The 12,169-nt window shown below is 44.7% G+C and overlaps 1 protein-coding gene across 1 annotated transcript; it reads left to right on the top strand.

Moving 5' to 3' along the window:
- The first annotated feature begins 2,248 nt into the window (after positions 1–2,248).
- On the top strand, positions 2,249–11,817 carry LOC106568766 (angiomotin-like 2a). The gene is made up of 10 exons (XM_014139405.3): positions 2,249–2,480; positions 3,159–3,962; positions 5,181–5,349; positions 7,617–7,761; positions 7,926–8,015; positions 8,663–9,134; positions 9,301–9,402; positions 9,572–9,732; positions 9,998–10,138; positions 10,509–11,817. The coding sequence occupies exons 2-10, from the start codon at positions 3,223–3,225 to the stop codon at positions 10,601–10,603; spliced, it is 2,115 nt and encodes a 704-aa protein (XP_013994880.1). The 5' UTR covers positions 2,249–2,480; positions 3,159–3,222; the 3' UTR covers positions 10,604–11,817.
- Positions 11,818–12,169: the final 352 nt, after the last annotated feature.

Genomic DNA, 12,169 nt, shown 5'->3' with positions numbered 1-12,169 from the left:
CACCAAGACAAACACTCAAAAGGGGTTAACCAATTCCAAGGAAGTCACTCAAATAAGTAAATAAGAAGTAAACCAAAACACAGCACCTGATAGGAATAAATAAATATTAAAGCACTTCTAAGCAAATGAACTTAAAATAAATCAAACATGAGGGAATAAGAAAAAAGGACTAAATAGAACCATGTGACATCTTTCTTGCAGCATTGTTCTCACATATCGTGAATTCTTCCTCAATCCTCACATAAAGTATAACCTATAACCCATGGGGCTATAACTTTGGTCAACTGAAGCCCGCCTGAGTCTGCAGACAGCAGGAATTTTTATGGCCAGCGATTTTGAATGTCCACTAACACCAGGAATGGCTCCTTTCAATGTCCATGATTTCAAAGGGCCACTCCACTCAGCATTCCTTTGGAAGTTCACAGGAAGTCTGCCACAATGGGGGCAAATGGCTAGAGGCTGCGAGTTAACCAGCGGAGATGAAGGGGGGAGAGGGTCAGTGGGGTGGGGGTGGGGGGGTGGAAGAGGAAGTAGTGGGGAGGTGTTAAATGAAAAGCCACGCTTTTAAAGGGGGCTTCCACTATCCACCATGGTCAACATTCGATGGGAAACTCAAACACGCTTTTAATACCTGGCAAATGGTCGCTTAGACATTCAGACAACTTGGCTGCGTTAAAAAAAAAGTATGTTTAAGAATACTTACCACCAGTGGAGGCTGCTGAGGGGAGGACGGCTCATAATAATGGCTGGAAACGGAGCGAATGGAATGGCATCAAACCATGTTTAATGTATGTGATACCATGTATGTGATACCATTCCATACCATTCCATTACCATGAGCCTGTCCTCCCTAATTAAGGTGAAACCAACCTCCTGTGCTTACCACCACCCAAAACATGTGTGGAATGTGTGCTGTTACTCTCAATGATCGGCTATGAAAAGCCAACTGACATTTACTCTTGAGGTGCTGACTTGTTGCACCCTCGACAACTGTGATTATTATTATTTGACCATGCTGGTCATTTATGAACATTTGAACATCTTGGCCATGTTCTGTTATAATCTCCACCCGGCACAGCCAGAAGAGGACTGGCCACCCCTCATAGCCTGGTTCCTCTCTAGGTTTCTTCCTAGGTTTTGGCCTTTCTAGGGAGTTTTTCCTAGCCACCGTGCTTTTACACCTGCATTGCTTGCTGTTTGGGGTTTTAGGTTGGGTTTCTGTACAGCACTTTGAGATATCAGCTGATGTAAGAAGGGCTATATAAATACATTTGATTTGAATTTGATTTGTTAACTTCCAGTGAAAACCCTCCAAGATGGTGTTTTTTTTGTGCTTTTTTTGCCTTCATTGTGCATTTTGAAAGGTTTAGAAGCTTTGTAGCCTCACAAAATGCCACTAAAATTGTGTTCTTAGTTCATTGGGCTACGGAGGCAAATGATGTTAATTCATGAAGCATGCTAACCTCATGTCTCATTCCACAGACCTTATGCTCCTACATATTTGAGATTTGAACCCATAGTTCAGCAGGTGCTTCTGTTTGACATTCATCGACCACTCTGCATCATGTGGTGCTTTGGGCTCAACGCCTTTCTATGTCCTGGTCACAGGGAAAACTGAATCCACAGATTCCAATGGACAGCTGCCTATATACTCTGTCCTGTCCTGCTGAGACGCTCCTCTCACATACAAGCCAATGGCTACTTTCATCACTAGATAATTATAGTTTATAGTTTAGTAGTCCTGAATCTATAGGCATTTTTTTTAGCTGAATCCTAGAGCCATATTGACTGAAAACACTGGATAGTGGCAACAAAAAAAAAATCTATGTGCAATCATTGTTTTTTCCCCCCAGTGCAAACAGAGATAGGACAAGGTCACATGCACAGTTGCCCTTGAATGAAATGTCAAAACAGATCTATAGAGTTAGTCTATAGGCTATTCCTATCCGCTCAATCAGTATCTGCAAAATGCCAGTAGCAGACAGACACTCACAGAGGTAAGGAAAATGTAAATGTGGACTATCTACATTCAGGTTATTATCATCTTTATAACATGTTATTAGCATGATGTTAGGCCTATGTAACTCCTGCCTGCTGGTTTCCCTATAATTCATTCCCATTTGTCGTTTATTACCTGGAACACTATTGCTGTCCTCATGGTTGTGAGGAGAATTGCAGCTATTCAGTTTGGCCTCCTCTCTCATATTGGAACCGTGTGGGTTACGCTTTTGATCCCCGAGGGAACTCGCGCTCTCACATTCCTGGCATTCCGACCTCAGTCCCTCCGTCCCCAGTTACTTATTATTGCTCAGCTCTCGACAACCGTTTTCAGTGTTGAGCAAGTTCTGACCAGAGTAAACCACAAACTCGCGGTGGAAGGATGATAACTGTTTAAGCGAAAACATTGTGCATTACTTTTGACCTTATTTTTAAAGTTGAACGTTTTTAAAAACGTTTTGCTGGGATGACAGCGTGAACTGGTAAGAATGGTTTGTTTTCGGCTACTTTGTAACATTCGAGGCTTGAATTGTAAACAGTCGGTTTATCGTGCGTTAACACAAAACATATTATATTGTAGTTTATAATTGATTATTTAACTTAATTGTTCCATCGTTGGTTCTTAAAACTGTTTCTAGAATTATGCGCATGGCTCCTCGGTGAGAATGGAATTTCGACGCACATTTTAACAGCAGTAGTACTACGGAGCAACCACGTTTCCCTTCTGTCGCTATGTGGCTTGTATGAATGTTACTTTTCTCGACGTACAAACATTTGATCCATAATGTTGACAATTTAACTAATGTAAAATGGAACATGTTTAAGTAAAAATCACAGTGAAATTGCGATGGCATACTTATAAAATGAAGAGGGATAATTGGAATACCATCACTCAAAAGTAGGGCATACTTGATTTTTACTTCACTCTACCTGGACTAGAAAGGCCTTGAGTAATGTATGGGATATTCAACAAATCATGAATATTATGTTTTTTTTTTTGGTTGCAGTCTTTACAGTATTCTACAGTAGTGTTTTGGAGGAGTACACAACTTTCGCATGATCTTGTAAATGTTGTACATTAGCAATGATCAACTATACTGTTTTAGGTGTAGGACAACTTGTAAGTATGCTTATTAATTCATTTTTTTCTCCTCTTCCAGGTTCACAGCCATCTATAAAAATTCTGTCTCCACTTGATCACTAGCTTCAAACAACAGAACCATCATGTCATCCACAGAAGAGCCGTCTGGCACGGTCCTGCACCGCCTCATCCAGGAACAACTACGCTACGGCAACCCCACAGACGCACGCACCCTCCTGGCCATCCAGCAGCAGGCCCTGCGCGGAGGCAGCGGAGGGTCCCCTAGTGGAGGGCCTGGGAGTGGAGCAGGAGAGGGCCCCGGTGGAAGTCCTCGCTCCTCTCTGGAGAGTCTCACCCAGGAAGACTCCTCGTTCCTCCAACTGTCAGCCCGCCAGGAGCCCCAGGGCCAGGAACACCAGGGAGACTACCAGCACTCGGAGAGTAGCTACCAGCTTTACCAGCTCCACGGCGAGGAGCTGCCCACCTACGAGCAGGCCAAAGCCAACTCTCAGTACCTGGCTCAGCATTGGGCACCCGCCACAGGCGCCCACAAGCAGCTGCGCGAACGGGACTACCGTGCGGCGGATGAGGAGCTGATTGAGTTGAAGCGAGGGCATATGCGATCGCTGAGTGAGCATCTCCTGCAGCTGTCTCTGGAGAGGAATGGTGCCATGGCGAAGTCTGAGGCAGTCAAGAGCTCTTCACATAGCTACCCGGAGCTGGGTTACTACGCCCCCCCACAAGGCCTCCAGGACAAATGTAGCCCACACCCAGAGTACTCATCTGTTCCCATCATGTCCCAAGGATATATGCCCATCCACACCCAAGAGCCCCAGTGTGTGTACAGGGACATTCCCCAGCCAATCCAGACCCAGCAGCACAGGTACTAAGGCATTACGGCAAGCACAACCGTGTGTGTGGGTGTTGGCCGTACAGTGAGATCATGTAAAGGCGTTCTCGCTGTTTATGTGTTCCCAATGTCTTTGCCATGAATCAACAACGATCACACATTAAATAGTGTGCTAATTTCTGTGGCCGTAGCCGCTCGCATAATGGATTCCAAGCCTTGTCATTATGCGTCCTGCCTTCCTTACCTCCTAGCATGCATTGTGAATCATTACATGCGTAGGTTGGAATTTCGATCGCCTTTCTGAAACACTATATGTCAACCTACCTAGGGTGGAGTTTATGTGTTCATTATAGTATAAGATAGTTGTGATATCCGTGGATGCCAGACTCAGAGTGTCGCAATGTCGTTTTTCATCACAAAAGGGGCGGCTTCTTGTAATACGCTCCGGCATTCAGCGTACTTTTTTACTACCTGAAAATGATACACGGCGCAGAAGTCACAGCAGTGGGGGCAGTGTTGTCTCTTGGTTCTTTGATCTATATTCTCTATAGGCAATTCATCAAAGTAGCCAATTATGCATTGATCACCAAATATAATCTCAGCGACTGTTCAAACAGTAAATCAAATGACAAGAATCCACCCAAAAACTAGTAATTACAGGCTATTGTAATGGGTAGAACCTGCGGTAGCCAACTGGCTAGCCATGTGCTTTTTTCTCTGTGACCAAAACATGTCATTCTATTTTTAGCCGATATGGGAATGAATACAAAAGCAGCATATCAAACTGGGATAATGTTTTATAAGAATACTTGCCAGGGCATATTTATTTATATAGAGATGTGGGAAGCTGAAAAGGCTAGCTAGCTTGCTATTTTTTTGCCAGGCTAAAGCCAGCTAGCCAGGCTGCCAGGTATCTACTACTAGCAAGGGAAGGCGACTCTTCCTTGCTTTCACAAAATGAAAAGACAAAAATAAAAAACCGTTGAATCGCCCCCTTGTGAATGGGAGTGGGACTGGCAAGAATATCATGATAACAAAAGGTGTCAGCGACTCAAAAAAAATCCCACTCCACCCACATGCGCGGACATACGTAGATCAGCGGCGGGAAGCTTGTGGTAAACTTAACGAACAAAGGTTGCTCACGTAACATCAGTTCTATGAGCGAAGGTACTATTGCTAGCTAGTCACACTCATGGGAAGACGGTAGTGGCTAGTCACACTCAGTTCAACAACACACGTCCTTCTTCACAGGTATGTGGCCCCAGTTCTGCAGCAAACGGAGACCTGCTACAGCATGTTCACCAGTCGGCCCCCTGGTGTCGTGGAGGAGCCCAAGCAGATGGAACTGCTACTGCTGGAGAACGAGAGGCTGAGGCAGGAGCTGGTGGGCCACCGAGAGAAGGCATGCCGCATCCAGAAGGTGAGAATCACACATTTTAATTGAAGAGAATTATATTGTATCTATATGGTGGGAATATTCTCCTTTCAGTCCCTCTCTAAAATGGCGACATGCCATTGGATAAGTTTGTACTGTTATATGCATGAAAGAAGGATATTACATTGGAGAAACGAATCATGTTCAACTTTGGGCAAATCTCCCATTTGAAATCAATACACGATGAATGCACAACTTTGAGTTACACACAACACGTGTACCGTAATTTCCGGACTATTGAGCGCACCTAAAATATTATTTTGAACAAAAATAAACCGCACATGTCTATAAGCTGCAGGTGCCTACCGGTACATTGAAATAAATTAACTTTACACAGGCTTTAACGAAACACGGCTTGTAACAAAAATAAATAGGCTTTAACGAAACACGGCTTGTAACAAAAATAAATAGGCTTTAACGAAACACGGCTTGTAACAAAAAAATAATAATTTGCAGTAAACAGTAGCCTACCAAGAAAGTCATTGGTCACTATCTTCCTCCTCCTGTGCACTGAAACCACTGAAGTCTTCTCCTTTCAAAAAAAATTGAAAGCGGGAGAAATCCATATATTAGCCACGTCATTGTTTAAGCCGCGAGGTTCAAAGCGTGGGAAAAAAGTTGCGGCTTATAGTCCGGAAATTACGGTAACTTCTGAAGCAGGCATGCCCACACTGAATAGCAGAGGACTGTAGTCTGCAACATGTGTCCCTTAATGAAGGGAATGGAGGGAAACTCAAATAGCAGATAGCTTGTGTAGAGCCACCTCAGGCACGCTGCCCCATCTGTACAACTGCTGCTACCATTGGCTGCAAATAGAGAACATATAGAGGCCAGAGTCTGCTACTGTGTCCACACTTCCTGCATTGTGCTGCAGCCAGGGGGTTGTGAGCATGTGCCCTTTAGCCATAGATTTTTTTGGGTCCTATCCAGGGCATGTCAGACAGCAGTCGATAGGGTTGTGACCCCTGGCACAGATGACATGCTCAAGAGTGCCCAGAGAGAGAGAGAGATATTCTGTTAGCCATGGCAGGTGGCAGGGCTACTGTGTGTTGAAACTGAACCCCCCCTTGTGTATAGGGCTGGGAATGGCCAGGAACGTCACGATATTACCATGATACACAGGTGCCGATACGATATGTATTGCGATCCTCACGATTCTGTATGTATTGCGTTTCCATACTGTGATTCTACTGCGATTCGATGTGCCAAACATATTGCTAACTATATGTCTGCTGCAAAGAGACGAAAGAACATGAGAAAATACATTTTGATGAGTCAGGGAACTAAAAGTGCTGGAAACAAATTGGCTCCCTATTTTAAAAAGATCAAGATCAAGCAATAAAGGGAAAATACTGGAGTTGTGGTGCAGATACAGCCAACTAGCGCAAAAATAATATTGCGATATGTAACTATCTATTTTCCCCCCCCACATCACTACTTGAGTATGTTATTGCCTCTTATAAATCAAGATAGTGGCAACAGCATTAGCTGACAGACTTCACATATTTATCTTGGTAGATACCATAGAGGTAGATGGAGGACTAAAATAGGTTATATCCATCTTCCTATATCTTATGGTAAATGCATACTGTAGCAAGACTTTGCTGCTATCCTGTGGAGTTACATCACCCCACTTCTTGTGCTCCCTCAGCCTTAAAGAATGATAATTACTGGGTTGGAAAATTTCCCCTGACCATCGGGCCGCAGCCCTGAGTAAACATGCCTTAGTGGCTGCTGTAATGGTGGGCGTTTCTACTTCTTCACTTCTCTGCCTGTTTCTGTTTCCACAGCACAGGCGTGTTACACCTTCCCCGCTATGACAACCCGCCCATACCTCTCTCTCTCTCTCTCTCTCTCTCTCTGTATGTCTGTGCGTGTGCTCGTGAACTACCCACACCTAGAACCATGGCTGTTAGCTCCCAGGAATGCAGATATCAACCACTCACACACGGGTAGTGGTGTTAGCTCAAATTCCTCTGGATTATAGGCATGTAGTGTATGTACCGTATAAACACAGTATGAATGTGCCCACGTACGGAATGTGCTCCCAGGTATATTTATGTATATATGCCCATATGTATGTTTTATATACATGCCCACATGTTTATGTGCTGTACTGCACATACAGATGTACTAGGTCTGAACCAACATCCCCCCCATCTCTAGCACGCATAAAGATATTAAACACACAAACAAGATGGCTGACCAAGAATGTTTTTCTTTCCCCTCCTTGCTTCTCTCTGTCCATTCAGTTGGAGCAGGAGATCCAGAGGATCTCAGAAGCCTACGAGGCTCTGATGCAGGGCAGCAGTAAGAGGGAGAGCCTGGAGCAGACTCTGAGGAGCAGACTGGTGGCCGAGATCAGGAGGCTGCAGGACTTCAACAGGGACCTTAGAGGTAAGGACTACAAATACCAGAAAACCTCAGGTTGGTTAGCGCTTTAGTCCAGAGCCATTTTTTAAGATTATAATGGTTTATAAAGAGTGGGACTGGTTGCAGGGAAACTTTTTCCCAACTCAGTTTTAGTGTATAATGCTTAACTTTCAATATTTGCGTTACAGAAAGCCTGGAAAATGCCAGAACACAGGCCGCCAAAGAAGTGGAAGCTGCTGACCACAACCAGCACATCATGACCAAACTGCTCGAGCAAAGTAAGTGTCACCCATCCCGTCTCCTTTCCCACCACTCCAAGTCTTAGACCCACTTCAGCCATGTTGCGCATTCCTCACAGGATTGGAGCATAGCACAGGGCCACTCGGTAGCTAAGATACATCCTGTATGGAAGAATTTCCATTGCATAACCTCCGCTTATTTGGTGAGAACGCCTCAACAGTAAATGCAACCCAGCTACGAAGAAGAAGGAAGGAAAGGGAGCTATAAATGAGAACTGTTGAACTAACATCAGGTTCCTGGGGTTGTTGGTTTGATTTACGCTGTCTATTTAAGCAGTGGGCCTTTCCCAGGGCCAGATGAGAGATAGGGTTGGAGGTGTACGGCCCTGATTGGAGGAATGTTCCTTTTTGGAGGTATGTTCCTTGTTAAGTGGGTCAAAGGGATAGGAGCTTCCCCTCCTCTTTCTAACCCTCGACATTCCATGAATGCTTGAGCAAATGAAGACCGTCGGCCGTGATGGCTGAATACTGGGACGTATTAGCTGGGTTAGAGCGATGGTAGTGTGATGGCTTAAGACTTCGTCCAAGCTCTCATTTTCACCTTCGAAATAGCTTCATGTGGCCTTAGACTGGTTTTCATGCCTTGTTTCCCCCCTTCTCTTCTCCTCTTTCTTTCCCCCCATCAGGCGAGGAGCAGCAGTTTGAGCGTGAGCGTGCCGAGCGCGAACTCCAGAGGCTCCGCAACTTCGCAGAGGAGCAGGACCTGAGGGCGGAGCAGCTCGAGGAGGCCCTAGAGGCCCAGCGGTGCAGGGGCCGGCAGCTGGAAGAGGAACTGCGGCGGAAGCGGGCCTACGTGGAGAAGGTGGAGCGGCTGCAGAGCGCCCTGGCTCAGCTGCAGGCCACCTGCGAGAAGCGCGAGGGCCTGGAGATGAGGTTGCGGACACGCCTCGAGCATGAGCTGAAGAGCCTGAGGGCACAGCAGAAGCAGTCTCACCCGCCGGGCGTGACGGTGGGCTCGCTGCACGAGCGTCTGAGGGAAAGAGAGGAGCGTATCCTAGCCCTGGAGGCGGACATGATGCGCTGGGAGCAGAAGTACTTGGAGGAGAGCACCATGAGGCAGTTCGCCATGGACGTGGCCGCCACCGCCGCCGCTCAGAGGTGAGGGTCAGAGGTTAAACGTTAGTGGATAGATGGTTCAAGGGTTGTGTTCTGTATGCACATACGAGGGAAAACCTTTTCAAAACATCTAGGCTAAATACGTTTATTATACTTGACATTTTTACCTGCATCCAGTTCCTAAAGGAATATATTTTCTCCCTTCCAGAGACACAACCATCATCAACCATTCCCCCTGTCACTCTTCTAACAACAGCTTCAACGAGGACCTGCCTGTATCTGACTACCGAAACCAGGAGATGGAAAACCGGTATGAATATGGAACCTTTTTCCTAGAAATGATCCATCATTTATAGTATTGTTGCTGTCATGACACTTTGTATGCATTTAATATGTCTAATCTACTTTGTTGTATCAGATAGCAATGCTCAGAGAGCCACCATTTGTCTACTCTGACTCCATTTTTCTCCTGCATGTAGGATCCGTGCTCTCTACGCCCATATTCTGGAGAAAGATGCTGTCATTAAGGTATTCCACCAGCGTTTGCACCAGGACCAGGTCGAGAAGGGTGGGTTTTGTCTGCGCGCCGCCATGTCCACTTCTTCAATTAGCACGGCTAAGTGCGCCAGCATAAGCAAAGGTAAGGACGAGTCACGATAGGGTCAGAGATTAAAAACCTTTTAACACCTTTTTAACTATTACTTGAGGGGTCCCTCAGGGCTCTATTCAGGAGCCATTGTTGTTCGCTACATACATGCAATCTAATCGGAATATGAACTAGGGAGTTATTGTCAAAGATCATTTTGATGGACATTGAAGTGGATTTAGGGTAGAATTAGAGCATCTGTTTATCAATTAAATGTGTGCCAGACAGTGGTTGATATTTCACATGCTCTGTGTCGTAGGTAAGAATCTATCAGACGACCAGACTCCTGTCTCTCCTCTCCGGTGCTCCTCCCCAGCTCACCCCAGCCAGAGCCAGAGCTGTGGATCAGAGGATGGAGCTAAGGCCAAGGAGCCAACCACTGGTTCTAAACTCAGCATTGGTGAGTAGTCTGTCACACACGCACACACACACACACACACACACACACACACCCAAACCATTCTTTGTAATTGCATCACACTCTGTGTCAGAGCAGTCATTGATTTACCAACCATACCCCCGTAGAACCAGCCAATCGGCAATGGCCTTGTAGGTTGGAGGTCGTCTGTGGGCTGCCGGAATGTGCTATGTTGTCACACTTAGCCCTGATTATTGACTGCACTGATTTATCCGAATGGCTCATCCCAATGTGGAACAATCAGCATGTTTCTTTGGTTACAGATGGTGTACTGTAACAGTGGCGTATTTTTCCACTGTTTCCACTCTTCTCACACATTCCTCTAATCATTTGACCTCTCTCTGTTTTCCAGACAACACTGCTGCGCAACAACCGAAGTCCTCCTCCTTGAACACATTGAGAGGCCTGGATGACTTGGAGGCAGAAGCAGTGGAAATCTTCATTTGAGGAAGTCAGACTTTTGATCTTCGACAATAGATTCACTCGAGGGGGTGTGAGCTCTCGGGAAGCCGCGCAGAGTACTGACTACATCAGTGGTCAGAGTTCTGAAGAAAAATGTACAAAAGACAAGAATGTTGCAGAATGTGAGAGGAACGTATGGAAAAAGGACTTGTGCTTTCACATTTAGAGGGGAACTGTGTTCTTCCTCTATCTCTTTCTCTCTTAGCCAGGCGACTGCAGGCTAGCCATCTGGGTCTATGAGACAAAATGTGAAACATTCTAGGTACTTGGACAGTATTGCTGTTTTGTAACGGGCAACATACTACTGTCCTGTCAGTGTATGCCAACGTATTTATATTTGCTGCTTTTCACATATTTACAACACCTTTCTCATGTTCTGCCGTGTACAGTGATCCATGGAGTTCGGGAACTTCATATTCTCTTTTTAATGAATCAGATCTGTTTTTTTCTCGTTTCCAAACATTAACTGAAAGCCTCACGCTTTTCCAGATAACCTTGTCTGTCGAATTTATCTTTTGTGGACTTTTAACCCCCGTTCCCTTCCTGTGCAGAAATGTTGAGTGAATCTGGCCACGTTCCTGTGCCATGGAATTCTTCAGAGTTGAGCTAAACTCCCTCATCTCCATAATTTCATAAAAATGCCAAAAACTCTTAACGTTCATATTTTCACCGCCCATATTCCCTAAGCCTCAGTAGCCGGTTCTACAGGTTTAGAAATATAAGTTGTGATGGTTTATTTTTTTTCTTCTTCAGATTTCTAAATATGAGGTCAGGGAGACCTCATATACATATTCTTTTTTGCTTTTCACCAAGTTCTCCTTTTATTATTATTTTCCAAATGTTTCTTTGTGTGTATTTTCTGTGGTGAATCCGCTGGTCAGATTCACCATAGGGATTAAGCTGTAAACTACACCATTTGGTTTTTGTTTACCGTGAGCCTTTTTCTGAACTAACAGGTTAATATATTTTATACAGATGCTTGTATAATTATTTTAGATATGTAGTGCTATGAACAGGATGCCAAAGATGTTTGTGTGTTGTAAGTTATGTGCTGACAATCATGGTTATGTCCAGCTGTCCAACAACAGACAAAGCGTTGACCTCCAGCAAATACATTCTGTGAACTCCTAACAATATGAAGGTTGTGAATTTAAATTCAAACAACATTTCATAAAGCAATAAAATATTCTAATATATAACTCCTGTTACTTTGTGTCAATTTTTTCTTGGAAAAAAAACATTATCTTTCTGAGAAGAATTTTGATGTCGACGCAAAACTATTTTGGCAAGTTTTTTACTACTTCTTTTTTCTCTTTCCCTCACTCTACCTCTCATCTTCTCTTCACACGTTCCTTCCGGAGGAAGAGAGGGAATGAGGGCTCTCGTTAGTTAATGAAAGCCAGAGAAGTATTCTTCAGGCTCAACTTTCCCAAATGGCTAGCTCTGTTGTTATTCCTGTGCACCTTTTAAGAGCATGCTGACATGGATAGCATTCTTAAAGGGACATGGAACAATATAAATAACAAAAAAGAATTGCAACTGATCCTGGTT

This window comes from Salmo salar, chromosome 14 (assembly GCF_965601325.2).
Source record: "Salmo salar chromosome 14, fSalSal1, whole genome shotgun sequence".
Taxonomy (NCBI): domain Eukaryota; kingdom Metazoa; phylum Chordata; class Actinopteri; order Salmoniformes; family Salmonidae; genus Salmo; species Salmo salar.
The sequence above is the reverse complement of the archived record's forward strand: the minus strand, read 5'-3'. Positions and strand labels throughout refer to the sequence as shown.

What these genes read in the sequence shown, in the direction of transcription:
- LOC106568766 (XM_014139405.3), top strand. Translation starts at nt 3,223, where the DNA reads ATGTCATCCACAGAAGAGCCGTCTGGCACGGTCCTGCACCGCCTCATC. An exon ending in GCCACCGCCGCCGCTCAGAG is followed by an intron (nt 9,135 to 9,300) that starts GTGAGGGTCAGA and finishes TCTCCCTTCCAG; the next exon opens with AGACACAACCATCATCAACC. An exon ending in AACCAGGAGATGGAAAACCG is followed by an intron (nt 9,403 to 9,571) that starts GTATGAATATGG and finishes TCCTGCATGTAG; the next exon opens with GATCCGTGCTCTCTACGCCC.